At 39.7% G+C, this 27,129-nt stretch overlaps 1 protein-coding gene across 1 annotated transcript; it reads right to left on the bottom strand.

Moving 5' to 3' along the window:
* On the bottom strand, nucleotides 1-26,702 carry CHRNB3 (cholinergic receptor nicotinic beta 3 subunit). The gene is made up of 6 exons (XM_063294893.1): nucleotides 26,442-26,702; nucleotides 21,381-21,532; nucleotides 18,189-18,233; nucleotides 4,856-4,965; nucleotides 2,386-3,259; nucleotides 1-646 (listed from the first exon to the last, which is right to left on the bottom strand). Exons 1-6 carry the CDS (start codon nucleotides 26,494-26,496, stop codon nucleotides 512-514), a joined length of 1,371 nt encoding a protein of 456 aa, XP_063150963.1. The 5' UTR covers nucleotides 26,497-26,702; the 3' UTR covers nucleotides 1-511.
* Between the last annotated feature and the right edge of the window lie 427 nt (nucleotides 26,703-27,129).

The following is a 27,129-nucleotide window of genomic DNA, read 5'->3' on the forward strand; positions in this document are numbered from 1 at the left end:
CAAGTCATGTAATGCTCTTTGAGTTTCCAAGGATTATTTGGGAAAAAGCTATTATGGTTTAAACTGGCTTTGGGGAATCTGTGTTCTTGCAAATGCTGAACTATAACTCCCATATTTGATAATTGGCCATGTTGGCTTGAGTTGATGGGAACTAAAGTTCAACAACATGCAACATCTGTCATGTAAACTAATAAAAGAAATAATGTAAGTTTCTAATGCTGAAATATTGATTTTATATGCGTATCTGTTGTCTACAGCATTTTGGTAAACAGATAAATGCCTATAAATACAATAAATATAGGTGAAAGTAGTCATTTGTTCAGTACTGGCCCATCCTATGAGCTTAGTAGCCAAAATATTTGATCTGAAACTTGCTCTGAATCTGCCCAGCATAGTCTGGTGTCAGTGACATTCCCGTTGATGCTGTGCACACTGAATGCTCCCTAACCGTGCATCTTGACCTTCTGTTTTCTTCCTCCAGCTGATTCTCACATGATTGATGGTCTTATTTCTACAAACCACTATGCAACCACATTTCTAAAGCAGGAGTAAATATAAGAACAGAACCAATTACAGACACCACCAAAAATAGCCACAGGAAGATGCGGTCAAGGACCTGAGCTACAAACTTCCAGTCTTGCACTACCTAGGAGAGGGGGGAAAAAAGTTGTGAGTTTAATGCTTATTTTATACATTGAAGTCATGCTTTAAAATACACTTGGGGTTTAGTCATCAACTCTCAGCCCTTCAAGGTATGGAAGGTCAGGAAACAGAGATTTTAGGAATGATCTTTATTGTTGTAGGGTATAACAGAATCTTGAAAGTCTGTCAGAGTTCCTGTCTACGCTATCTTATACAGTACAAAAAAAATCAAAGCAGGGTAATTTTGGATTTCTGTCTTCTGCCTTCTTCTTTCCTAGGGCTCAGTGAATTTTTCTGAACCTCCTCCATCCTTAATGGGCCATTCAACACTTCCCCATTCCCAGAGCTAAGTTTATATTCTATCACATCAATTTATGCTTGATAAACCTGTTAAGCACATGGCAGATCACCAAGCATGCATGGCATTAAGTGGGGGGTTGCCTTCATGGTGGGTCACACGCGGTGCAAACCTGTTGTTCAATAAATGTTGATACTATCTTTAGGGGATATTGAATATGGAGCTGGGCAGGTCTCCAATAAAAGTTATTCAAACTTATTCTTTTTTCCATGCAGCTGATGAAGCAGAGCCAGCCTGAACCACAAGTTTCTGCTTGTTTCTTTCACTCCTATACAGATAGGATTGCGACATGGACAAACCAAAACCAAAATTAAATCTGCTTATAGGTGGTCACTAATGAGCTACTCATTCTCAAGAAATAGCTTATATTTTTATCTTATCTCTCCTCTATTGGTGGAACTCATAGCAACACTGTTGAGGTGGTTGGCTAGTCTCCAATCTAGACAGTGATGAAACCTAGACCTGCTTAGTGTCATTGTGTGCCTATGGGTCATGATGTGTTAGTGCTCTTTGGCTCAGCCAGCATCTGTACTAGGATGTGGGCATTGCCTGCCTACAGCCTGGCACACATGACTGGCACTCAGTGGGCAACATGAAATAATGTCTAAAGCAAGCTCAATGGCCAAGGCAAATTTCTAAGTGAATACTTGTTTAGCAGTCCACTGATTGTCAACCTTAGCAATAGATTTGAATTTGTATTCATTATATCCTCTTCATGTTCTGTGAAGTAGAACTTAAAAAAAAATCCTTTAACAGAATAAGGTGACAGTCAGATAGTTTAGGGAGTGCTACACAACTAATACAACTATTCATCAGTACGTATGTTAATATTCAGAAACATGGAATGTATTTATGCCAGGAACTAACAGCTTATAACATCTACACAGAAATGCATCAGACTAAGGCTAAGTCTAACATTAACCGTTCTTTTGTCTAACTTTAACTTCATTAGCTTTTAAAAAGCCAAGCACAACCATTTTTAAAAAATTAGAATCTTATACAAGGTGAACAGAAGCAAAAACATGTTCTTTTGATGGACACTAGTCAATTTTTAGTGGTTATCTAGGACAAGGAAGTTGATGTTTTCCCCAAATTCTTGCAACTTCACAAGTCCCACCCATCATTGCCAATGGTCAGGGATTATCTTTCCTTGCTCTAAAACATGGCAGATGCTGGATTAGGAGTATCTTGGTCCAATTATGCAAGGTATTCTATACTTAAGAATGCTTTTCAGGATTACTTTTTTCAGGTTTGCTATGACCTCATAATTTTTTTTTTAAATGCAGGTTTAAGATCTTTTGTAAATTTATAACCAATCCATAGATATGAGGATTCTAGTCTGAAAGACTGACATCACATCAGTCCACTCATGATCTCTAACTTACCTGCCTAATGAAGTGCTCCTTTTTGACATGCCTGGAGATATATCTAACGGAATCAGCAGCTTTTTCCAAGAATGCAATCACCACCTTTTCTCCATCTTTCAATTGTTTGTGTTTACACTTCCTCACCAGATTTGGCTTTAGGGCTCCTTCAGGATCAGAGCAGGCACAGCGATCAACATGTCCTTTCATGAAGAGTAGCCTGGGCAGTTTCTGAAGGAAAAGTCTTCTCACCCAGGGAGCCATTGGATGGTAGGTGGCCGAGGAGCGATGGTGCACATTAATTACAAAAATTGTCACAATGATTGAAAGTGTGACAAAAATCATGATGAACAACAAGTACTCACCAATCAAGGGTATGACTTTGGAGGACGAGGGGATGATTTCTTCAATGACCAAGAGAAAAACAGTGAGGGAAACTAAAACAGAGGTTGAGAGTGACAGTTTTTCTCCCTCATCAGAAGGCAAGTAAAAAACAAGCACAGTTAAAAAAGATAATCCTAGGCATGGGACTATTAAGAAGAGTGTGTAGAACAGTGGGAGGCGTCTTAAAACGAAAGAATAGGTGATGAACGGGTAGGAATATAATCCGTCTTTTCGGTTTCCTTTCATCCCTTTTGCATTTAGGATTTCCCATTCCCCATTGTCAAAGAAGTCTGTCCTGTCCACATTTTCATCTACTAGGATTAGGTCAACCATGCTGCCATCATAGGTCCATGATCCAAATTTCATTGAGCAGTTCTGCCTGTCAAATGGGAAGAAGGTCACATCCATCGTGCAGGAACTTTTATAACTGGCCGGAGGAGTCCATACTACTATCCCATTGTACTTAATTATTGCTTTTGTCATCAATGAACCTTCAAAGCGTCCATCAGCACTAGAAAGGATAGAGAAGAAAACTGTTCTTAAATTACATTTACTGCTGCTTCTTCCAATTATTTTTTCCCTGTTTCAGATTTGCTTCCTATTGCAGTTGTGCTGGTAGCCCAATTCCAATCAATTCCCTTTGTTTTAAAAGCTTACCATTTCTTGTAAATTCATGTTTGTGGAAGTTACTGCCTGCCTGAAAATCAGACCTCAGAAATAAAGCTTCAAGCTTTGGAAGATTTAGGAGAGTTGTTCTTTATGGCAAAAAGTATGCTCAGATATTATTTTTCTTAGAATACCTTCTTGACTTACTAGCCTGGGAGAAGTCCTACAATCAGGATTCTTTAGACTAGATTTATTCTTTGATCTTTTGTCAGCATTACAAATGGCATGCTTCACACTATGCCTGCAATATTTAATCAATTAATCAGAATATGAGGCAATCCTAAGTGGAGTGGGGGAGAAGAGGAGACATAGATGAAAGAACAAACTTTATCACAGCCATGCCCAGCATGTGCCAACTTCTTCACATTTTCAATTTGTTTTTATTAGCTGCAGTAGTAAGAAAATTACACCCACTATTTCCCCCAATTCTGGTGGCAAAGTAGGAGATAGGAAAGTTATAGATCCTGAAGATCTAAGCTGTTCCTGACCTGCCCGTGGAATATATTTTTGCCTCTGCCAGTTTCATTGCTCTGGGCTCAGAGAAAAAAGGGCCACCTGATCTAAGACATCTAGGAGGAGTGTTATGGGATCAGATCTTTCTCTCTAAGGTTGGACCACTTTTTCCACCCTTGGACTGTAAGATCTAGAGCATCCAATGTTCCCTGAAAATACTTCCTCAGTGAACAAAAGATATGGTCTAATCCATTGCTTTTGATCAATTCAAATGATTCTTTATATTAATTATGAAGTATATTTAAATGTTTCAGGAAAGTACTGAGAAAGCAAGAATTGACTGAATGTTTTTGAAGTGAGGTTGAACTACATGGACTCTGACTACAGTGCTTGAGAAAACTTACTTGGGTAAACTTCAATTAGGCCGAAGAAATTTCAGGGGGGGAAACAACCCTACAAACAACAACAAAAACCTTACAAATTTGTGCTTTACTTGCTGTGCAAGTCAATATGGTTGATAAGTATCTTCGGCTGGTTACGGTTCATCAGCTTCAGCTGAGATACTGACTGGATAGCCCTTCAAATAAGGTAAAGGTAAAGGCTTCCCTTGACGTAAAGTCCAGTCGTGTCCGACTCTAGGGGGCGGTGCTCATCTCCGTTTCAAAGCCTTGGAGCCGGCGTTGTCCATAGGACACTTCCGGGTCATGTGGCCAGCATGACTCACAGAACGCCGTTACCTTCCCGCCGAAGCGGTACCAATTAATCTACTCACATTTGCATGTTTTCGAACTGCTTGGTGTGCAGAAGCTGGGACGAGCAACGGGAGCTCACCCCGCCGCGCGGTTTCGAACCGCCGACCTTCCGATCGACAGCTCAGCGGTTTAACCCGCAGCGCCACCGCGTCAAATAAGAGATGCCTCTAAAACGGGATTATCTCTGAGAAAGTAGGACAGGCCACCATTCCCTGCATTAGGATCCTTATACTCACTTTTCAAATAAAACAATATCAGGGAGCCAGAGAGATTCAGATGGAACTCGAATTGCAGTGATCCCACCATAATCTTCAGGATTCCAGCACAATTTATGGTCAATCCATTCCTGCAATAATCAGCAAAAGCTACAGATTTCCATTTCAGTTTCTCAATTAGGCAGTCATTCCTAGCTGAGATTAACTCTGGAGAATCTATTGATCTTTAAGTGACTTTCAAGATATTGCTGAACTACAGTTTCCATCCTTTCTTACTCTTGACAATGCTGGCTGAGGCTGCTGAAAGTTCTAAGTTAGTAATATCTGGACAGCCCCACATTCCCATTGTCATTTTTCAGGTCAATATATAATTAACAGCCTGCTGACTCAATTCTTAATGGAAGAATTGTTCTGTCTATGGATATAGTGTCAGGATTCGTACATAATGCTAAGCTATAACATGATGTGTTTAGTTTTGGCTTAGTGTGCTGACTATAACTTGTTCAACAGCTAATCACTTTAAAACATTGCATGAGTGATATAGTAACTATTGACTGAGCTAGTGGCATGCAATTAACTGTAAATAATTAAATATATTGGAAAAGAATATTAAAAACATAATATTGTTTGACAAGTTTAAATAATCCTGGCTTAATGTTATGTATGAGCCATACAAGAGGGAAGGCCCTTTCCTATAGAGCACCATTGACTTTGGAATATGCTCCTCAGAGTCAAATGCCTTTGATTTTGATCTTCTCAGATTTTTTAAACTTTATGATATCCTGGGGGTTACATGATTGTTTAGCCAGGTTTATGTTTTTAATATTCTTTTCCAATATATTTAGAGATTTACAGTTAACTGCATGCCACTAGCTCAGTCAACAGTTACTCGTGCAATGTTTTAAAGTGATTTGCTTTGATTTCATAGTTGTTTAACTTGCTACTGCTTCAGTTGTATCATGGTCACTTCATTGCTGCAGCAATGCAGATTCGACACACCAAGAGGGGCCAACCTTTGTAATGTCTTGCATACCTTTGTAAACTCTTTATAATCTTATCTATATATAGTATAACATAGTCGCTATGTAGTTTTCATGTTTTATATCTCATATCTAATATATTCTTAAAATTTGGCACACTTAAATAGTTAAAATAGGCCACACATTAGACTTTACATATAGAGTTAGATAATCAGTTTATTTTACCTGAATTCAATATATATATATATATATATTTATTGTATGTTTTTAATACTTTAAGCATGACTATGTTTACCTTATGGAATAATACCATTGTATTGGTCTGTGACTGTAATAAAGAGTGAATGATGACCATCACTGTAATTTTTAACCTGTATTTTTATTCTGTACACTGATCAGATCACTCTTCGTGCTGAGCAACTGATGAATTGAATGATTAATACGGACATCTTCTTCACAGTCAGGTTTCTCCTTCATACAGCCTAGTCTAGAGCTGCTGGCAGTGAACCTTTCTGTTGCGTGGAATGGATTTTAGCCCTGGACAACCGACTCTGCCCATCAGAGCCACACATACAGTAGCTCTGCTGCCTTCAACAGGGTTATGTCCTAAGTTTCTACCCTTTATAAAAGTAAGATGTGTGTGTGTGTGTGTGTGTGTGTGTGTGTGAAAGCATGATTCTGTCCATCAGCTGAGGAATAAATAAAATAGTGCCTGTCTTCTTCCAGTGTTCTGAGCAAAGAACCTAAAGGTACAAGAAAGATTGACAAACGCTTGGACCCTTTCCATTTTAAAAGAAGATAAAGCTTACCAAACGTTCATCATTTCCCAGCAAATACTATAACGCTTCCCTCTTTCCCGCCCCTGCCTCAGCATTTCTGGCTGTGATGCAGCCATGCTGGCCAGCCACCAAATTGTTTCAGTCTGAGGCAATGAACAGTAGTCACAAGACTATTTTTAAAAATGCCAGAGTTGCGTTGGGTCAAGACATCATATAGCTGCGTACCTGATGGCTGTGTCTTTTAAAAAATGGGAATACAAGGAATAGCCTAGGGAGAATAAGCCATATTGAGGCAACACACTTTTGACCTTTGGGAATGAAACAGCATCAATCTCAGCCATCTTCACAGACTGTAGCACACAGAACTTCACCAGGCTGAAGAAAGTTCTGAATAATCTTTGGGGTGGGGCGGGGGGAGAATACTTAAGTAAATAACTATAGTGCATCCGGATAGCATTTTAACAAACACAGAATGAAACCCTGGTCTCTTCTGTTTAGCCCCTTAAAACACCTTGCTCTGGAGACATCAGGAGGCATTCTTACTTCTTTTTATGCCATGGAAAACTTCCCATGCTGATTTTTACAAAGATGCTGATAAAACCCACATCATTTTTTTCCTTTGCCTTGTCCTATTTCTGTTGACTTCATACTGCAGTGCATAACCACTGTATCCCAGAATGGAGTCATTCTTACAGTAACCAAAAAAAAAAAAAGTATCTCTCCACTTATATTTATTATTTATATGGGTTTTTTTATTGCCTTGTGGGAAATGCAAAAACCAGAAGCATGAGAGTGCTGACTAAAATCAATACTAGCAATGAAAGCGTCTTCCTGTAGAGAATTTAGACAGAGAGTTCTTACAAGAGGAAGTTCCTCCAGACTCTCCTGTACTGCATGTTATATTTTATTTTTCAAATAACCTGTCCCTTTGCATTGTTTATACTTCATCCATTTGCATGACCTACATCAGGGAAAAAATGTTGTCTGTGGTATTCATTCATGGCCTCTCATCTTCTCAACTGCACTTCTGTACCGAAGGCATTGGCGAAAAACAAGGCTCCAGGAATTGATGGATTGCCAATTGAGATATTTCAACAATCAGATGCAGCAGTGGAAGCACTTACTCTTCTATGTCAAGAAGTTTGGAAGACAATGACCTGGCCAACTGACTGGAAGAGATCCATATTCATACCCATTCCAAAGAAAGGAGATCAAACGGAACGTGGAAGTTATAGAACAATTTCATTAATTTCACATGCTAGCAAAATTTTGCAGAAAATAATTCAACAATGTTTGCAGGCTTTCATCGACAAAGAACTACCAGAAGTCCAAGCTGGATTTAGAAGAGGACGCAGTACGAGAGATATCATTGCTGATGTCAGATGGATCTTGGCTGAATGTAAAGAATACCGGAAAGATGTTTACCTCTGTTTCATTGATTACACAAAGGCGTTTGACTGTGTGGACCATAACAAGTTATGGTTAATATTGAAGAATGGGAATTCCAGAGCACTTAACTCTACTCATGAGGAACCTGTTCACGGATCAAGAGGCAGTCATTAGAACAGAAAAAGGTGATACCAAGTGGTTCAAAATTGGAAAAGGTGTGCGGCAAGTTGCATACTTTCACCCTACTTATTCAATGTGTATGCTGAACAAATAATTCAAGAAGCAGGAATGTACAAAGAAGAACCTGGTATCAGAATTGGTGGAAGACTCATTAACAACCTGCGATATGCAGATGATACAGCTTTGCTTGCTGGAAGTGAAGAAGACTTAAAGTACTTGCTGATGAAAATTAAAGATTGTAGTCAGCAATACGGACTACACCTGAATGTGAAGAAGACAAAGATACTCACAAATGGACCAATAAACAATGTCAGAAGAAATGGAGAAGAAATTGAAGTCGTCAACAATTTCAGTCTACTCGGATCAACAATCAATGCCAAGGGAAGTAGTAATCAAGAAATCAAACGACGTATCGCACTGGGAAAATCTGCCATCAAAGACCTATCTAAAGTTTTCAGAAGTAAAGATGTCAGTTTAAAAACAAAGATGCGTCTGACTCACGCCATGGTCTTCTCAATTGCCACATATGCCTGTGAAAGTTGGACATTAAAAAAGGAAGATAGATTGTGGTGATGGTGAAGATTTCTGAAAATACCATGGACTGCCAGAAGAACAAACAAATCAGTTTTAGAAGAAATACAACCAGAATGTTCCCTAGAGGCGAAGATAACTAGGCTTAGACGCTCATACTTTGGGCACATTGTCAGGAAAGACTGATCGCTTGAAAAGGACATCATGTTTGTTAAAGTTGAGGGCCAGCAGAAAAGAGGAAGACCTTCAATGCAATGGAATGATACAATTACCTCAACAATGGATGCAAACATTGGGACAGTCAGGCATATGGCACAAGACCGAACAGCATTTCGTTCTGTTATACACAGGGTCACCATGAGTTGGAAATGACTCCATGGCAACTAACAACAAGAATAACAACATCTTTTCCATAGCTCCCTTTTGCCCCTATGTCCTAACACCACTGGATTTTCTACTTGTTCTTCCCCTTTGTACCATCTAGACCAGAGTTTCTCAACCTCAGCAACTTTAAGACGTGTGGACTTCAACTCCCAGAATTCTGGGAGTTGAAGTCCACACGTCTTAATGTTGCAGAGGTTGAAAAACACTGATCTGGACTACATTTCTTGCACTGCTTTCTCTGTATATCTTCCCCAATAACCACCCATCCCCCCAGGATTCTTCTCAACCTGCCTTCTTCTCTACATTTTGCTCTATGTCTTTATCTATGTCTATGTCTCTATGTCTCTGTCTTCTCTTTCTACTTTTCTCCTGTAACCTTCCCGCAACCTTCAAAATGCTTCTCTCCATATATTACTCTACTGCTCACACTCTCCCTGTGCAATCCGTTTTATTCCAATCAGTGCTACAGGGTTGGGTTTTTGTTTTTGTTTTTTTGGTGCTGTTACAACCCAAATAGCATAAACAACTAAACAAAAAATAAGAAAATAGATTATACAATAAAATACAAAAGGGGCTAGTTTGGAGGGTGACTCTTGACTTCCCATGTAAAACACCATCTGGCCCTCAAGCCAGTAGAAGTTATGCACTTCTGACCTACAGGACATAATGTATTTTGGTGTTAGATGCTAATGTTCACAGCTCTCTTGAATGCATTCCATAGAAAATAATGGGCATGTTCTAGGTCTCCCAAGGAGTGAAGAGAAATACTTTGAACTAAACATGCACAGAATTGGACTAAGTCCCAAAGTATCTGACATATGCTACTATTTCCCCCACTTGTTAATTTTTTGGAAAAGTCATCTAGGGAGATGGGCCATCAGGAGAAAATTTGGGAAGGTAAGTGGTAAATGGATTAAGCATCACTCCTTCGCTGCTTCCCTACTCAAAAGGCTTCTCCCAGGTGGTGTTATTTTAAGCTACCATCAGATCTCTGTAATGGTTAGTAAATTAACTCAATCTCTCAATTTCATCCTATTTTCTCTAATTAAGTTGTGTAATGTACTGAAAAATTATTCACCCTTTTTGATGCTTACATGCTTCAGATATTAATAATCAATTATACACTGGAAGTAAGTGACGCAGGTTTATTTTTTTTTTCATTACTATTCATTATGCTAGCTTCTCCAAGCCTGGGTTTTTTTTTTACTTATGTGACTTAAGCAAGGTCAGTCACATTTTCATCAAAGATTGGGGTGCAAAATCTGGGGCTTTAGAGCTACATACAGCCATTGGCTTATTTCACACTTGTTTCAAATGTTTTTTGCAATTAATCAATTCAAATCTCTGGGAAAAGCTACTTGTCACCTCCCTGGCAGCTTGCAGTAGGGAGTGGAAGAGGAAAAAGCTGTCAAAGGGAAGGAAGGAAGGAAGGTAGGAAGGAAGGAAGGAAGGAAGGAAGGAAGGAAGGAAGGAAGGAAGGAAGGAAGGAAGGAAGGAAGGAAGGAAGGACGGACATTGGGTTGCTCCATCCACTTTTTGCTCTGGCCCCACCACTGGCTTGAGATGTAGGAAGACTTATTTCTGTGGGGAGGTGGCCCTCACCAGAAAAATGTTTACCCACTATGACTGTAAAGAATTATCCAGAGAAAAGAATCAGGCATTGCAAGTGTGAGCTTAACTATACCAGTGGTTCTTCCCAATGGATGAGATAGGATTAGACATCATCTCTTCCATTCCATGTGTAATCAAGTCCTTTAAAGAGGTACCCACTTTTCTGAGAACCAAATCCCATGGAAGTAGTCATCCATATTTTTTAGATGCTGCTGGGATCAGATGGCAGCTATGTTCAAGGGAGTCACAGAACAGCAGGTAGCAGTCTTCTTAGTATACTCATTGGAGTTGTAGCCTCACATTTGGAAAAAAATCAGGTTGAGGAAAGTTGAACTGTAGAAATATATTTCAGTATATGACCTGGAACCTGCATCCAGTCTAAGTTTGTTTGTCTTTTTGCAGTGACTGAAAGAAAGTTTAGCTCAATCCAAAGATATTGTCAGTCATCCAAGTGTTTTGGCAAGAAAGATAAAATAATCCCCAAGGGCTGCTTGGGCCTTCTTTGCCAAAATAATAAACAAGGGGTATTTTTACATGCCCTTTCTAGCAATACAAATAAAACTGTTCAGAACTGCAATCAGGAGTGTCAGGAACTAGAGAAGCAATTCAGAAAAAGAGTTCTGGGTTATTTTGATTTCTCAGATCCTCAGCTCCACAGACCTATAGCCAGAAAGTCAGGGCAGAGATCATGCCACACTCAAACAACCAAAACAACATTCAAACAGTCTCAGATTCTTGACGGTTTAAACCATGGTTTCCCAAACTGTGAGGCATACCTCCCATGGGGAGGTGAGGACAGAGTCCAGGGGAGATGTGAAGTTTATTATTTTTTATGTCTTTATTAAAATAAAGTTTCATTGTATTATTTCATTGTTCATTTGTGTTCATTTTGGTGTTTGGACCTTTAGGGGAGGTGTGTGCATTAAGATTACCCTAGAGGGTGGTGTGATGGCAAAAAGTTTAGGAATCCCTGGTTTAAACTAAATTGTAATGAAACGACGTGTGATTCTACTGAAAGTATGACATTTATATTAAATTACAAATCATTTCAAATTTAATTTTAGCAATAGTCCATTGAAAGTGCCAAGAGTTTCTTGATCTTAATCACCTGGAGGACAAGAATAGATAGATTTCTAGTGTACTATTGGAGAGAGGAACATTGCCAGCAAATTACTGATTTTTCCTTCCAAATGCTTCTTCTAAAGAACAGCTGCTACTGTTTTAGAGAGAGGGCAGATCTATCCTGAAAAAGGATGCAATCCTACAGGTCTTCACCTTCCCACCTCCCAATGCTCTAACCTTGTTTCTTATGCTAGTAGAGGGTACCTGGGCATCAGCAGTTCAGAAGACAGAATGAGTTGGTTAATTGTCTGATGGTTGGAGGTTTTGAGCTATTCTGGTTGCAGGGTTGGCAAGAACCAGCATTACAATTATAGCTAATTATCCACTGAAGTTTTAAAAGAAGTAAGATTCCACTGATGAATTAACCAGTTTTCCCATGCAATGTCCCTGCCATGTCATGTTGCTCAAAGGCTGCTGCAGATTACATACAAAAAGACAAAGGGAATAAGGCTGGGGAATAAGGCTGATAGGGATTTGTATTTAATTAAACCGTCTAATTCCCTGTTCCTGAATATCACATGGGCAAGCCACATGTCTTCTGTTGTAATTGTCAAGTAACTTAAAGGAAATGCACAAATGCAATTCATAAGGGATAGTCCAAAGAGGACATTTTATATATAAGATAACAACTTAGTGTTCCTGTTGATCATACTGAGCTAGAAGGAGATGGACTCATGTTTCCTTATAGCCCTAGAAGGCTCATATATCTCATGTACTTATCTTGAAGTTGTATACAAACAACAAAATTAAAATGATTAAATGCATTAATAATCTTGCAGTGAATTCATATAAAAACATAGGCATTAAAAAGAGGTAGAAAGAACAGGGGAGCAAAACCATGTCACCTGTGACTTTCACTAGAGAAGGCTTGCCAACAATTGACCAAAAGATGACCCCAGATTATAGCATTTATAGCAGTTACATAGCGCTGCAATGACTCCCCTAGGGATTGTACACTTCAGTCAGGTCTCTAACAGCAAAGGTGGTCTACCAAGTTGTTTAGGCCTTATATATCAAAACTGGAACCCTGAATTTGACTCAGTGCCTATTGGCATGACATGGTGTAAGGCAAGATGACACACTCAGTCACTTCACTGCCTCATTCTTGACCAGCTGAGGCTTCTGGACCAACTGCAAGGGTAGCCCCAAATACACTGCATCAAAGCAGTCTAAGTGTAAAGCACTGATCACTATTATGCTATCCCTGTCCCAGAAAGAACATAGTGGATATGCCAACTGACGTTGGTAATTGGTGCTCCTGGTAATATGAATCCCAGAGCAATGGAGGGGAGTGAGGAATCCGGCTCAGGGCAGTTCCACAAAGAGGACCATGGCTGCCTGCCTCTTTCAGGACAGCAAAACCTCTGTCTCTATTTCCCAGAGTTTCTCCCTAGAACTGGTCCAGCCTCTGCTGAGGAGACTCCTATGGAGTGCATGGGCAAGGATTTTGATTTTTTTTGTTCTGTAGGTCTGGAAAATGGATTGGTGCAAAGCCTTTAATGGGACAGTTTACTTATACATGTTAATTTACTTACACCAAGCTTGCTTTGATTACATGCTTAAGAACATCTGAATGGTGGACTTCTCAGAGACAACAACAGTAAGAGGTACCAGGGCTTTGGTGCTGTAAAACTTTTGAGAATAAAGTTAATTATCTCATATACTGGCTAGGTCTCTTGGACCTTATAATTGCCTGGAACAAACTGAGCATGTTCTCTAGAATAGCCTTCTCCAACCTGGGCACCTTCCAGATGTGTGAAATTTCAACTTCCAGAATTTTCCACCTACCTAGCATGGCCATTCTTGAGAATTCTGGGGGTTGAAGTCCCAACATGGGTGTTCATAGAAGCTTCCTGCTTTTGTCAAAATGAGGAACTCAGCATTGTATCATCATGCTGCAACCTCCTCCCCTTTTGAACATGCATGTGATGTCATGACACAAGTACAAAAGGAGTTGGGTGTGCATCATGATGGCATGCCACTGCTTTCATCAGTCTGCCCTGTTGGCAGATTGCTAGGAAAGCCTTTGGCCCAGGAGAGATCAGAAAAGTCACACACCAGGCATTTCTATAAAAATAATTTTATTTACAAACATATTTACAGGCTCTCAGTGAGAGCTGCTTAACTCTCTACATGCCTACACAGAAGGGAAACTGAAACTAAAACAAGTCCAGGCAAGTTCTTCCCCCCAGGTGCAAAAATTAACATCCGAAAAGGAGACAATTAAATTCAACCTCTTCACCTGCCAAAATGATTAGTTACCATAGTAACCTTAATCTGTAGTAGAAAGCATTAACACTCCCCTTTTTATACTACAGAAATAGATGCAAACCAATTTTCTTTGACAATTCTGTCTTTCCATTCACATTATTTTAACATTATCTCCCCTTTGGTTTAACAGAAAGCTACCATCCTTCTTCCTGTGTATTTCTAAACCTAGGTTATTTGTTACAATTCCAAGGCTTTTTAATATGAAATGGCTTTTCATGCAGGCTTCAAAATCAAGCCTTTGTTTTTCTGTTGGTGTGAACAGCAGCAAATCATCAACATAAATGCACAGTTACATACAGCCTTATTTGTCTTTCTTCATATATACACATGGATGTGCTTTTCCTTTTTCAAAACCAAAATTCTGCAGTTTTTCATCTAATTTTTGGTTCCAGGATCTAGCAGCTTGTTTTAACCCATAGATTGACTTCTGCAGTTCACAGACTAGATTCTCCCCTTTTTCATAGCCAGGGGGTTGCTGCATGTATAATTTGTGGTCTAAATCACCATAGAGAAATGCAGTTTGAATGTCATAGTGGTGAACTGACATTCCTTTGAGTGCAGCAATTTTTAACAGTAATCTAATTGATTCACCTTTAGTAACTGGTGCAAAAGTCTTGTCAAAGTCTAAATCTTTCCTTTGAGTGAACCCTTTTGCAACTAACCTTGCTTTATATTTTTGGATTTTGCCATCAGCATCCCTTTTCAGTTTGAAAACCCACCTACAACCCAGACAGCGTTCATTGGGAGGTAGATTTACCAGTTTCCATGTTTTATTTTCTTTCAAGGATGCTAATTCCTGTTGCATGGCAGAATGCCAATTTTGTGCAATCTCAGGTGGTAAAGCATTCACTTGTTCTAAAGACTCAGGTTCTGTGAATATGTGAAAAGCCTTTACTGTTTCAGCCTGAAAACGTGATGGAGGAACGCCTTTATTACTTCTCTGAGATCCATGAGGTAATACAGGGCTTAAATTTTGACTCCTGTCACTTTCCTGAGAAGCATCTGTCTCATCAGACAGATCTTCAGTTTGTTTTTCTGGTTTAATGTCCTCATCAGGAAAAAGATCACCATCAGCAAGTCCTTGCTGTTCTCTTGTGGTGGTCAGATCAACTGGAGAGCTAGAATTTAATCTCCCCCAGTTTTGTTCAGCAAAAGAAGTGCTTTTGCTAATTATTAATTTCTCTCCCATTATGAACCTGTAGCTCCTTTGGCTTTGTTCATAGTCAACAAAGATGGCTTTCTTTGTTGTGGGGCCTCCTTTCCTTCTCTGTTGTTTTGGAATATGAACCCAAGCAGTGCTACCAAACACTCTAGGATGGTTTACCTTTGGTTTCACACCATAAAACAAATGGAATGGAGTGTCCTGAATCACAGAGTTATACAATCTGTTTTGTACATAACAGGCAGTAGATATTGCCTCTCCCCAATACTTAAAAGATAAATGGGAATCTTTAAGCATGCATTCCATCGCATTTTGCAAGGTTCTGCCCTTTCTTTCAGCAACACCATTTTGCTGAGGGGTGTAAGGGTTAGAAAGAATTTGTTCTATCCCCTTTTCCACTAGGAACCTTTTGAATTTGTGAGAAAGGTACTCTCCTCCTCTATCACATTGGAGTGCAGATACAGGCCTAGGGAATTTTCCATTTGCCCATGTCACAAAACCTTTAAATTTCTCAAATGCCTCATCTTTGTGTTTTAAGATGTAGATAAATGTGTATCTTGAGAAATCATCAGTGATGGTCATTGCATACCTTGCTTGTCCAAGACTTGGAGCAAAAGGACCAATAATGTCAGAGTGTACAATTTCCAAAGGTCTAGTTGTAACTCTGTCACTGTGCTTACTCACAGGAGCTTTTAGTGTTTTGCATTCTTTGCAAACTACACAGTCTAAGTATTTATCACAGGGTTTTATCTTTAGGTCAGCACACAGCTGTGGCATTTGTGCTATATACTTGAAATTAGCATGACCAAATCTCCTGTGCATCAGGTGTACACATTGGTCATGATATGGCGTGTTACCAACTGCAGCCTTGCAGCTTGGCTTCCTTGCATTTTGCACAATGTACAAGGAGTCTTTTAATATACCAGTAGCACACAATTTCCCATTTTTACGTATCTCACAACCATTTTTCTTAAATGTTATGACATACCCTGTTGCAGCCAATTGTGGCACAGATAAAAGGTTTGATTGTAAATCTGGCACATACAACACACCTTTTACAGTTTCTCCTAAGCAGGATAAATACAAGTCACCTTGTCCCATAATTGTAGTCACAGACCCATCAGCCAAAGATACACTTTGTCTTTCAGTTTTAGACAGTGACACAAAAGAGCTTTTACAGTTACATAAATGACAATTGGCCCCAGAATCTAACACCCATACATCAGAATTACCCTTCTCAGCAACCTGTGCAATTTGGGTTGTCTGAAGAGCCTTCTTCTGTGTTGCCCTTGTGTTCTTCTTCTCTGTCTTTCTACTCTTGGGTCTCAAGGCACAGTCTTTCTGCAAATGTCCAGCTGAACCACAAGTGAAGCATCACTGGCTGGCTAGTGCTGTGGCCTCAGCTTCCTTTCCCTTCTTTTCCCTTGTTTTCTGGTACTGAAGCTTTCCAGAAGAGATAGGGGGGGATCTTTCCTCTCTCTCCTCCCATTCAGCGAGTAAGCACTGTGTAACATACGATGGGGTGAGGTCTGCTTCAGGCATAGCCTTCAGGGTACAAATCACTGTGTCCCACATTTCATTCAGTGAGGACAGGAGGATATAGGATTTTGTGAGAGGTGTAAATTCCATTCCTCTCTCCTGCAACTCAACAAACAGCTGCTGAATATAATGCAGGTGCTCAGGAAGGCTATCTCCTTCTGCAAGGTAGGCTTTGTACAACTTTTTCGTCAGGGTAACTTTACTCCCTGCTGTTGCCTTTACATACAAGTCTCTCAAAGCGTCCCAAAGTTGCTTTGCAGACTGCATACCTCGCACGTGGACTAGCTGATTGTCCTCAACTCCAAGGATAATGGTGGCTCTAGCCCGCTCATCCTGTCTAAGCCATTCAGCACTGGGATTTTGGGGGGTTTGCTCACCAATTGGAAGCCAAAGATTCTCTCTGCAAAGATACATCTCCATCTTCAGGGCCCAATTCAAATAGTTGGTCTCTGATAGGCGCTCCAGAGGCATCGCTGAGGGCTGGGAGGTAGCCATGGCTTCTTCCTTCTTTTGCAAGTCACCTCAGCTGGCTTCTTTGTCCTGTAGACTGGCAGTTGCCGGAAAATCTCCAGGTGGCTCCAAAGAAAATCTTCACAGGTCTTTGCTACCTGCCTTTAAATTGTGCATGAGGTGTGAAGCTGATCTCTATTCTCTCTGGGTTTTACTGGGCTGTTTACTGGGCACATAACCTGTTGGCAGATTGCTAGGAAAGCCTTTGGCCCAGGAGAGATCAGAAAAGTCACACACCAGACATTTCTATAAAAATAATTTTATTTACAAACATATTTACAGGCTCTCAGTGAGAGCTGCTTAACTCTCTACATGCCTACACAGAAGGGAAACTGAAACTAAAACAAGTCCAGGCAAGTTCTTCCCCCCAGGTGCAAAAATTAACATCCGAAAAGGAGACAATTAAATTCAACCTCTTCACCCGCCAAAATGATTAGTTACCATAGTAACCTTAATCTGTAGTAGAAAACATTAACATGCCCCACCCTACTGACATCCATCTAAAGGTTAGGTTTTGCAGGGAAGTACCAGAATTAGCAGGTAGGCTGGATTTGGGGGAGGCCCATCTACTACAAGTGTTCAAAAGTACAGTATGAAATTTGCTGTTCAGATACATTGGTTAAAACAAAAACTATTTATATATTGTATTAGATGCACTAGATCTGTCATTTTTATAAATCATTAATCAGCAGTACCCTCAAACATTAACTTAGTTAGACCAAAGTATCTGTGATGTAAGCCAGCTTACATCCGTTAAGATGAGGCTAGATTTATTCATGTTGGAGGATCTCTGACTCAGACAACTGAGGAATGTTTACAGGGACATTAAAACTTACTGTTTACTAACAATCATCCTCATGACAAAACATTTTAAAATAATACATTTCTATTTTTACCTGTTTCAGCCATACATTGGTTGTCATTAACTGGTTCTTTTCATCCTGTTGGGGAAGGGGAAAAAAAGAGCAAGTCATTGATTTTTTCCCTTCAAATATCCCCTGCACCCCCAGGGGGTCAGCTACATTTTCTGGTGATATTCTGCTTCCCAGAATATTATTTTCCTATGTAAAATCATTAAACCTTAATGGTATCCCTATTTTGACTAAGATTGCTATTTTTACTTAAGGACAGAAAAGGAGGAGGACAGAATTAATTCACAACTGTTTACATATTTAATTGATTCAGAAGTAGGGCTACTGGATGTCTGGCAAAAGGAGGACATGTCCTCCTTTTGGTCCTCATGTCCTCTCACCAGGCATAGGCTTAAAATCAAATATTGTCTGGCTTTTTGAGTATCTAACAACCTTTCTCTTCCTGAGCAGCTTTTATCTATCATGCAGTGCTTCCTTAATCAGTTAACCACAAGTTAACCAGCTCAGCTCTGTGATTAGTTTTGTAATTAGTTGATTACTAACCTCCCCCTGCTGCCTGAGATTGACAAGACTTTAATCAGTTACACTCTGAAGGCTTTTGCCTCCTAACCAGCTCTAGCACATTCCTGAGATTGAAAAACCTGTCTTTCTGATGCTGAAAAAATAGTTGCATATACATGTAGGCCTAAGTACTTTCTTTTTTTGGGGGGCCAGTTTTTCACTGTGATTTTTGTCACGGATGCCAAGATAGTTATACAGTTAGTGTACCTTCCTTTTCCCCCATTTGTCCTCCTTTCCAATTGTCCATGTCCTCCTTTGCCTGTTCAGATATCTAGTAACCCTATTCAGAAGCCATCTCAATCTCTGTAGCAACCCTACATGACACCAAAGTCCCATATTCTCTGGAGTTAAGCCCCTGGCCTTGAAGGTTGCTCTGGAGCCTTTTATAGCCACATGGCTGGAATAAATCCAGCTGCTTTGGCTTTGCCCTTCCTTGTGACTAGCATGGAATCCAGGCTAGCAATTAGAAACCTTGCAGCCCAAGGCTGGGACATAGCCAAGTCAGCTTCCAAATCTTCAAGCATAGAACGAAACATAGGATGCCGCAGCAACTGGCAAGCAACAGTACATCTCTGGATTGGGCGGGTCTAGAGCCTCAGTCTAAACTGGGCCTGATCAACAACATTTAGGCTCCAGTTCTGGCAACTTCTAGCTTCTAGTTAGCTATAACCCTGGAGAGAACCTGCCCTTGGGAGGCCCCCACACAAGACAGAAGCTCAAGAACATTCTCACTCCCCAGCAACTATACTGGAGGTAATCTATAGCTACAGGGACAAGTAGCTTTGATAATCTTTGTGTGTGTGGTGTGTTTCCAAGTCAGTCTTGGCTCCTGATGAATACACAGACAAGTCCATGGAGTTTCTTGACAACATTTTCAGAAGTGGGTTGCCATTGCTTTCCTCCTAGGGGTCAGAAAGGGTGACTGGCCAAAAGTCACCCAGCTGACTTTGTGACAAAGGCTGGACTAGAACTAAAGGTCTCCTGGTTTCTTGCCTGGTACCTTAAGTACTACACCAAATGGCTCTCATTAATAAATGTATCCTCCATTAATTTATCTAATCTCCTTTTAAACCTACCTAAAGTGATGCAGAATCAAATTCCCTAGTTTAAGTACATGTTCTCTTTTTTTCTGACCTCAATCTCTTGCCGCTCAGCAAATTAGAACACTCCAATTCTTCTATTAAGGGACGGGGAGGAAATTTCCCTGACCAATTTCTGCATACCATGCATAAACTTATATTTGACTTGGGATTTTCTTTCCCCAAGCTTGAAGTCCTCAATATTGTAAGGTTTTGTAATAAAGGAATTGTTCTAGTGCCTTCATCACTATAATGGGCTGCTTGCTTGGTATTTTTTCCAAGTTTATAATTGCATTTGAGATTCAGTGGCTAAGACAATATACAGTATTTGCCTAAATACAGCATTTGCTCCTAAGCACTATAATACTTGCATTTTATTTTCAATTTCTTTCCCCAATGTGAAATTTGCATTGTCAGAGCAGCTGCATGTTGAATCTGTTTCCATCAAACTATCTACCACAATCCCAGATGGTTGGTTTTTTTTAAATTCATTTATTATCAGCTTCAACATTATGAGACTATATGAGAACATTTTGGGAGTGTTTTGCTTCTATCTTTTTACAGCTGCTTACATTGTTTTAACTCTTCTAAGTAATCAGGAGGTGTGAGCAAAGTTGAGCCTCTAATTTATGAACAAACCACACATGCACACACATACATCCACCATTCTGTTCAAACCCTTGGAATTCTCTTTCTGCCAGGAGTTATTTTATCTTTTCACCCCAATATTCTCTTTCTTGGATGATAATGATAATGATAATAATACACATCTTCACAAAGTCCTTGAAAATGTAAGGATACTGTAAACTGTGGAATTTTCTTACAGGGCTACAAGTATAATCATATTTTTAAAAAATGCATATGGATTCTTGATAATGAAAGATCTATGTTGCCTATAAGATCTGGAGGATGTGTCGGTATTTATACCATTTGTGAGTGACTGTACACACACACACACATATACCCACACCCACACATGGTGAACCTTGAGGGTTTCAGGGTACGCTGGTGAAGAACCATGAGAGACTAAGAAACTATCAAGGGATAGAGAAGCATGGCTGAAATGAACTAAGGCCCCAGAGATATTTTATTATAGTTTGACCAGTCCCACACCAGCTGTGTTCATGGTCTATGTATCTCTGGCCCAAATCTTTATGCAAGCACATCCAAGCAAATAAAAGAGAATGAAAAATTTAGCATGCCTTAAGCACCAGCTATGCCTCCAACAGTCGCATGCTTTTCAGATACAGTATATGTATTCCTGAACTGCCATTCTAAGACCCCCAAGGCAAAAAGGATAAATTTTGTTCTCCTTCAGCAGCTTTATTCAGCTGGGATTTGAGCTCCCATAATCCCTAACCAGCATGGCTGATGGCTATTCCAAAAAAAAAAAACCCAATCCAACCACATCCTGCTAATTAAAGAAAAAAAAAATTCTGCTGTAGTTAGTTGTTCAAAAAAAACCATTAACAAGATTGATAGAGACAATCAGGAATCAGAATATCCTTTATCAAGGAGAACAATATGACCATTCCTATCAGTGAGTGTCAGAGAAAATGGTCTAAAGATTACCTACCACATCTACAAGCTGAGAGATCTTCAGTCCAAAATATACCTTTATGGTATCATTGGAATGTTTTACTGGCCTGATCCATTTCTGATATCCACGAAATAAGTGCCGCAAAAGGGCATCTTCATTCTCAGCAAATGAACTGAACACAATAAAAGCTGAAAGGCAGAAACAGGGAGAAGAGGGGGAAATGCCTATGTATAGAGCTATCATATAAAGCATTGCAAAAACCTAACACAATCAAATTAAAATCCCAGACTTGTTGTAAACATGTTCTAGCCACAAAAAGAATATTTTTCAAAAATGGTTGGGCACTGGCATATACAGTAGAATCTCAGTTAACCGGCACCCATGGGGATTGATAGATGCCAGATAAATGTAGTTTCCAGTTGCTTGAGGGTTACTATTAAAAATAGGCGCACCAAGTTTAAACATACCTTTCTGCTAGAAAGGGATCGGCGCCTTGCATCAAGGTAAGTTTAAACTTGGCACGCCATGCCTAGCCGCCCCAATCCCTTTCTAGCAGAAAGGTAAGTTTAAACTTACCTTTCTGCTAGAAAGGGATTGGATCAGGGCAGCTAGGCATGGCGTGCCAAGTTTAAACTTACCTTTCCACTAAAAATTGATTTTATTTAAATTTTTATTTAACGTATTATTTCATTTTTTTGTCTGTTGCTTGAGAGTGCCAGTTGCTTGAGTTCCGGTTAACCGAGATTCTGCTGTGTAATATTCCTTTCAAGACTAACTTTGGTGGGAACTTTTAAATAATAAATAATTTCAGTAGTTGTCTAAGGGACAATTTAAATGTGTGCCATGTAATTATTACTACTGTAAGAATGAAACTCGGGACAATGTAGAATTCAAAATGGCAGCTCACTTGGACAGAATTAAAAGTCTATGGTAATATATAAGTTTTAGCAGATGGGCTATATATAAAAGGAAATAAACTATTAGTAAATCTGGATCTATTCCCAAACGGAAGCAACTTCAGGAAAAACAAGTCTGAGGATCAGTGCCTCTCACCTCTACTTTTGAGACACTGTTCAGGATAATGGGGCTCCCACACTTTTAACAGTTGCCTAGAATGCAAGTTTTCAGCAAACTGCCATATTATACAGAGATGAGAAAAGCTACACATATCAGTATTCCTAAGCACCTATTCATAGTAGAGAACTCCAATCGTTATGCTAAATTTCAAGGAATACTTTTACTAAGTATCCCTTATGAGCTGGATTTACACATGGTTTGCTTAAACATTGTTTTTAACAGCCACAACTGTCTGGGCTGACATAATATGCTAGGTCAGAAACCATGGTTTGCAAATCACAGTGGCTAAGCAAAAATAAAACTACAGTACATAATAACTGATCTCACTGTGTGCAAATCCAGTCATTGAGTCTACAGTTCAGGGATGATCTTCAGTGACTGAAAAGTTGAGCGGATTACATAATGTAATGGGCTGTGAGAATAACCTTGAGAGACAGGAGGAAATGCTGCAGCCAGGGCAACTGTAGGGCAAGAGAGAGCTCAGCCCACAGAAGGAATGGGGGTGGAGAAAGCATCTCCAAAGGGACCCTCCCTAGTTCTCTGGAAAGTAAAGGCAGGGGAGGGGAGGGAAGAAGCACTTTCAGGCTTGCAAGTTTCTGTCACTGTAACCTTACAATAAAGGTAGTGTTAATACTCATGGTTTTGGTTTTCTGTCTGGTCTACCTCAAAGGGCTGATCCATAATTTATTGGGTCTGCTGACCTTTCCATCACATGAGCAAATGTTTAAAAAACAGTAGAGTGGAAAGTATAATTGAATAGGGAAGTACAAATGTATATGAGAAGGATAACTCATTTCATAATCTGTACAATATTAGACAATTTGGTGGAAGATAGTTTTAAGTAATGTTTCTGAAAAGTTAAAGATAGATAAGTGAAATTATTTGCATGTCAAATTTCTTGACTTTCACAAAGAGGGAGAAGAGGAAAAATACTGAAGCTTGTTACTGCAAATATTGCTACAGTAATTATAAAACATAATACAGGTGATCCTTGCTTAATGACCACTTGTTCAGCGACCGTTCAAACTTACAACAGTGCTGAATGACTGGTAGGTATGACTGGTCCTCATATTTATGTCGGTCACAGCATCCCTGCAGTCACGTGATCACAATCCACACGCTTGGCGCCCAACTCATAATCATGATGTTGCAGCAGCCCAAGGTCACATGATCATCATTTGCAACCTTTTTTGTTGGCTTCGTACAAGCAAAGTCAATGGCGAAGCCAGCAGGAGGTCTCAAAGAGCAACCATGAGTCATCTTCACTTACAACCCCATAGTGATTCACTTAATGACAGCAACCAGAAGTGCTGGAATTTCTGTCGCTAAGCAGCATGGTCATGTGACATCAAACTTTATGACCATGTTGCTTAGTGATGGAAATTCCAGTCCTAATTACCATTGTTAAGTGAGGACTATCTGTGACAACAAATGCTGTTAAAATTTCTAGCTATTTTTCCATTTAGATATAAAAAAGTCCAAGATGAACTTAATTCTGCAAATCCAATGAGAACCCAGAGACAGGATGTCTTGGACCAAGGCTTTTAAGAAGATACTATTTTTTTCAACAAAACTCTACCAGAGTGGACTTTCCAATAGGAAAGATAAATGTGCTATAAATAATTAGGCTATATTTCACTTTACTGAAGTGACAAACAGAAGAGATCTGTTGGATCAGGCCAAAGGGCTATCTACACCACCATTTAGTACCTACAGTGCTTGCCGAATCCACAGCAGAACATCAACACAACACTGCCGTCCTGTTCATAATCTTAAGGCAGTGATTTTCTGCCATTGGATGGCCTTAGAGGAACTATTATTTCTCCATCATTATTCTGTCATCAGGGATTAGACAGATAATGTATATGAATACTCAGGAAAGGCTATATGCCAACATTTATCACTATGATTTGGTAGATGGGGTTACCAAGAGCACAATACTATAGACAGGTACTCAAAATTAAGTTTTACTAAGCTCATGGGACTTTTCCGAAAGTTAGTTTGTCCTTAGCATCACAGCTGCACAGAGGAGAGGATTCTGACTCTCACTGCCTCCACATAGCTGCCTGCTTTCCAGCTTCCTCTGTGCAGAGATTGCTACAGTTTTATCAATAATTGTATGTATATTTACCATGCAGCAAGGCAAATAAACATCTAGAGTATGGTTTTTAAAGTATGTGTTTATAAATACTCTAAACCAGTTGGAGTACAGAAGTCAGAAATCAAGTACTTATCTAAACTGTTTTTAGGAGTTTCATTTTCCTTTCTTTTTTCCTTTTTCTCCCTTTTTAAGTATTTAAAGCCCTTAAAGGCTTGGGACTGGGTTACCTGGGTCTTCTCCTTCAGCCAGCAAATTCTGCATATACTAAACAGAAAGTAAGCCTCACTTGATGGAAAACTTACTTCCAAGTAAAGCTGCAGTTGTCTATACTTCAGGATTTTCTCCTCACAGAAAAACAGAATCTCTGGGTTGTCTTGGAGACTTACTGATTATTTTTATTTTAGCTTTATTACTTTATATGTGGGTCACCCATTCCTGAAGCAGAATAGGAAAAGTATTTACACCTTTGAACTTCGGTGCTGGAGAAGACTCGTGAGGACACCGTGGACAGCCAAGAAAACAAACCAATGGATCATTGAACAATCAGCCCAGAGTTGTCACTTGAGGCACAAATGACCAGGCTCAAATTACCCTACTTTGGACACATTATGCGAAGTCCCAGCTCTCTGGAAAAGGCTCTAATGCTGAGAAAGGTAGAAGGAAAGCGAAGAAAAGAATGACCAGCAGCAAGATGGATGGACTCAGTTACAGTGGTGATGAGTGCAATGTTGAGAGATCTGAAAGACCAGGTTAGGGATAGATTGTCATGGAGAAAATCTATTTATGTGGTGTCTAGGAGTCGAAAACAACTGGATGGCACATAATCAGTCAATCAATCCTGAAGGCTCAGAGCTGTTAACAGTCAAAAACATTAAAAAGAACCTCTCCAACAACAACAATAAATTATCTGCCCCAAACAATGATTTAAAAAATCCCAGCAGCCTTGTAAAGGACAAAGGAGGAGGAAGAGTCCTGGAGGTGTCAGACAACCACTGCCATCTCATTCAAGACTTTTGGTAAAGGTAGGACTGCCATCTCCAATCCATTTTCTTCTCTTTTTGCCACCAGCTAGTGATCTTTGCAAGCTGGATGTGATGGCCTTAGTAAAGAACCGAAAGGGCTCTTTGGTGACGGAAGAGAGAGGGAGAGAGAAAGAAAAGAGAGAATAGCAAATGGGTAGGTTGGAGCAAGGTTGTGGAGGTGAACTCACAGTCGTATCAACATTCCCAGGAGCTAAATTCAGCAAAATCAATAAATGGGGTTTACTCTTTTGCTATTCCCATTATAAAAGAGTTAGTCTGAATAAATCTCCTTGCCCTCCCATTTGCCAACACGTTTTTCTTACTCCTTTCTCGATGATTAATAGTTGTAGATTCGCTGAGAATGTCACAAAAGCTCCCTGCATTTTTCCCTTACTGCCTTCTTGCTTCTCTCCACTGCCTTCCTCCCCTTCTTGCAATCCAAGTTTGGAACATTCAGCCCCACTGAAATCAAACACTTGCTTCAAAGCAGACAGGAACAGAACTGCAGTGTCAGAGCACATGTTCTGTCAAGTAAAGATACCTCGTTTAGGATATTTCTACTTTTCTTGCATACATCACAACAGAGCTATACAAATGACTAGCTTGGGGGAGGGGTGATCTGATAAAGCTTTTGCATGATGTCATTAAAGCATTAAAACTCTAAAGAACAAGCTTGTTCATGAGAATATGAACTGAAATACAATACTGACTGCCTTCGGTAGCTTACTAATTTTTCCTACTTCCCTTCCCTTAAAGACACACGTAAAAACAAAAGTTCATTCCAACGTGCTTGAAGAGGACTGGGGGATTAATATCAGCCCATAAAAATGCACATCTCTGTTGTTGCAAGTGGCCTGAGAGGCGGGCCATTGTTTAACTTTCTTCAATTGCACTTACCTGAACTATGAGCACAAAAAAGAAGGGGCAGCTTAATGACATCTAAGACCCTCATCACCACAGCCGTTGCTCCTGCTGGATTTGTTTGGATGCTTATAGGTAAATCACTTCCCTCGAAGACACAAGTTAACTCAAAAATATTTTAAGCTGTAACAGCCGGCAGGCTAGTTGCAGGGAGAAGAGATTTTAGCCTTATCTTGCACCACTGTGAAGCTTCTTAAAGTACACTTCATTGATTTTCAGTCAGCTGTCAGAGGCTGCACACAAGAATCCTACGAAAGAAAATAATCCCTGGGTCCTAAATTCTGCCTTGTTGTTTAGGCAGTAACTGGGGTACTTCTGAAAGCCAAAGTTAGGTGGCTTCAAAGAATACCTTAGGCAACAGGAATCAAACGGGTGCTTGAGTTGAATGATTCTCTGTGGGCTAAAAAAATACAGGGTGAAAAATCCAGATGGCAGTATAGACAGCTTTCTGTATTTCTGCTGACATTTAATGGTCATCCAGATTTTTGCAGCCCATGTATGGCAGCCGTAGAACAGTGGTTCCCAAACTGTTCAGGTTATTTACCTCTTCATAAAATTTCAGATTGTTCATTGACCCCCCAAACATTTATTATATGAAAATAATTTAATAAATACTACTTTAACAAATAATAATAATAATAATAATAATAATAATAATAATAAT

The sequence above is a fragment of the Candoia aspera genome, chromosome 2 (genome assembly GCF_035149785.1).
Source record: "Candoia aspera isolate rCanAsp1 chromosome 2, rCanAsp1.hap2, whole genome shotgun sequence".
Lineage (NCBI taxonomy): Eukaryota > Metazoa > Chordata > Lepidosauria > Squamata > Boidae > Candoia > Candoia aspera.

Bases quoted from the DNA above. Each gene is read 5' to 3' on its own strand.
- CHRNB3 (XM_063294893.1), bottom strand. From the start codon at position 26,496: ATGAGGGTCTTAGATGTCATTAAGCTGCCCCTTCTTTTTTGTGCTCAT. The intron at 21,533-26,441 runs GTAAGTGCAATT...TCTGCCTTTCAG, and splicing joins TTTTTGTGCTCATAGTTCAG to CTTTTATTGTGTTCAGTTCA. The intron at 3,260-4,855 runs GTGAGTATAAGG...TATCCTTTCTAG, and splicing joins GATATTGTTTTATTTGAAAA to TGCTGATGGACGCTTTGAAG.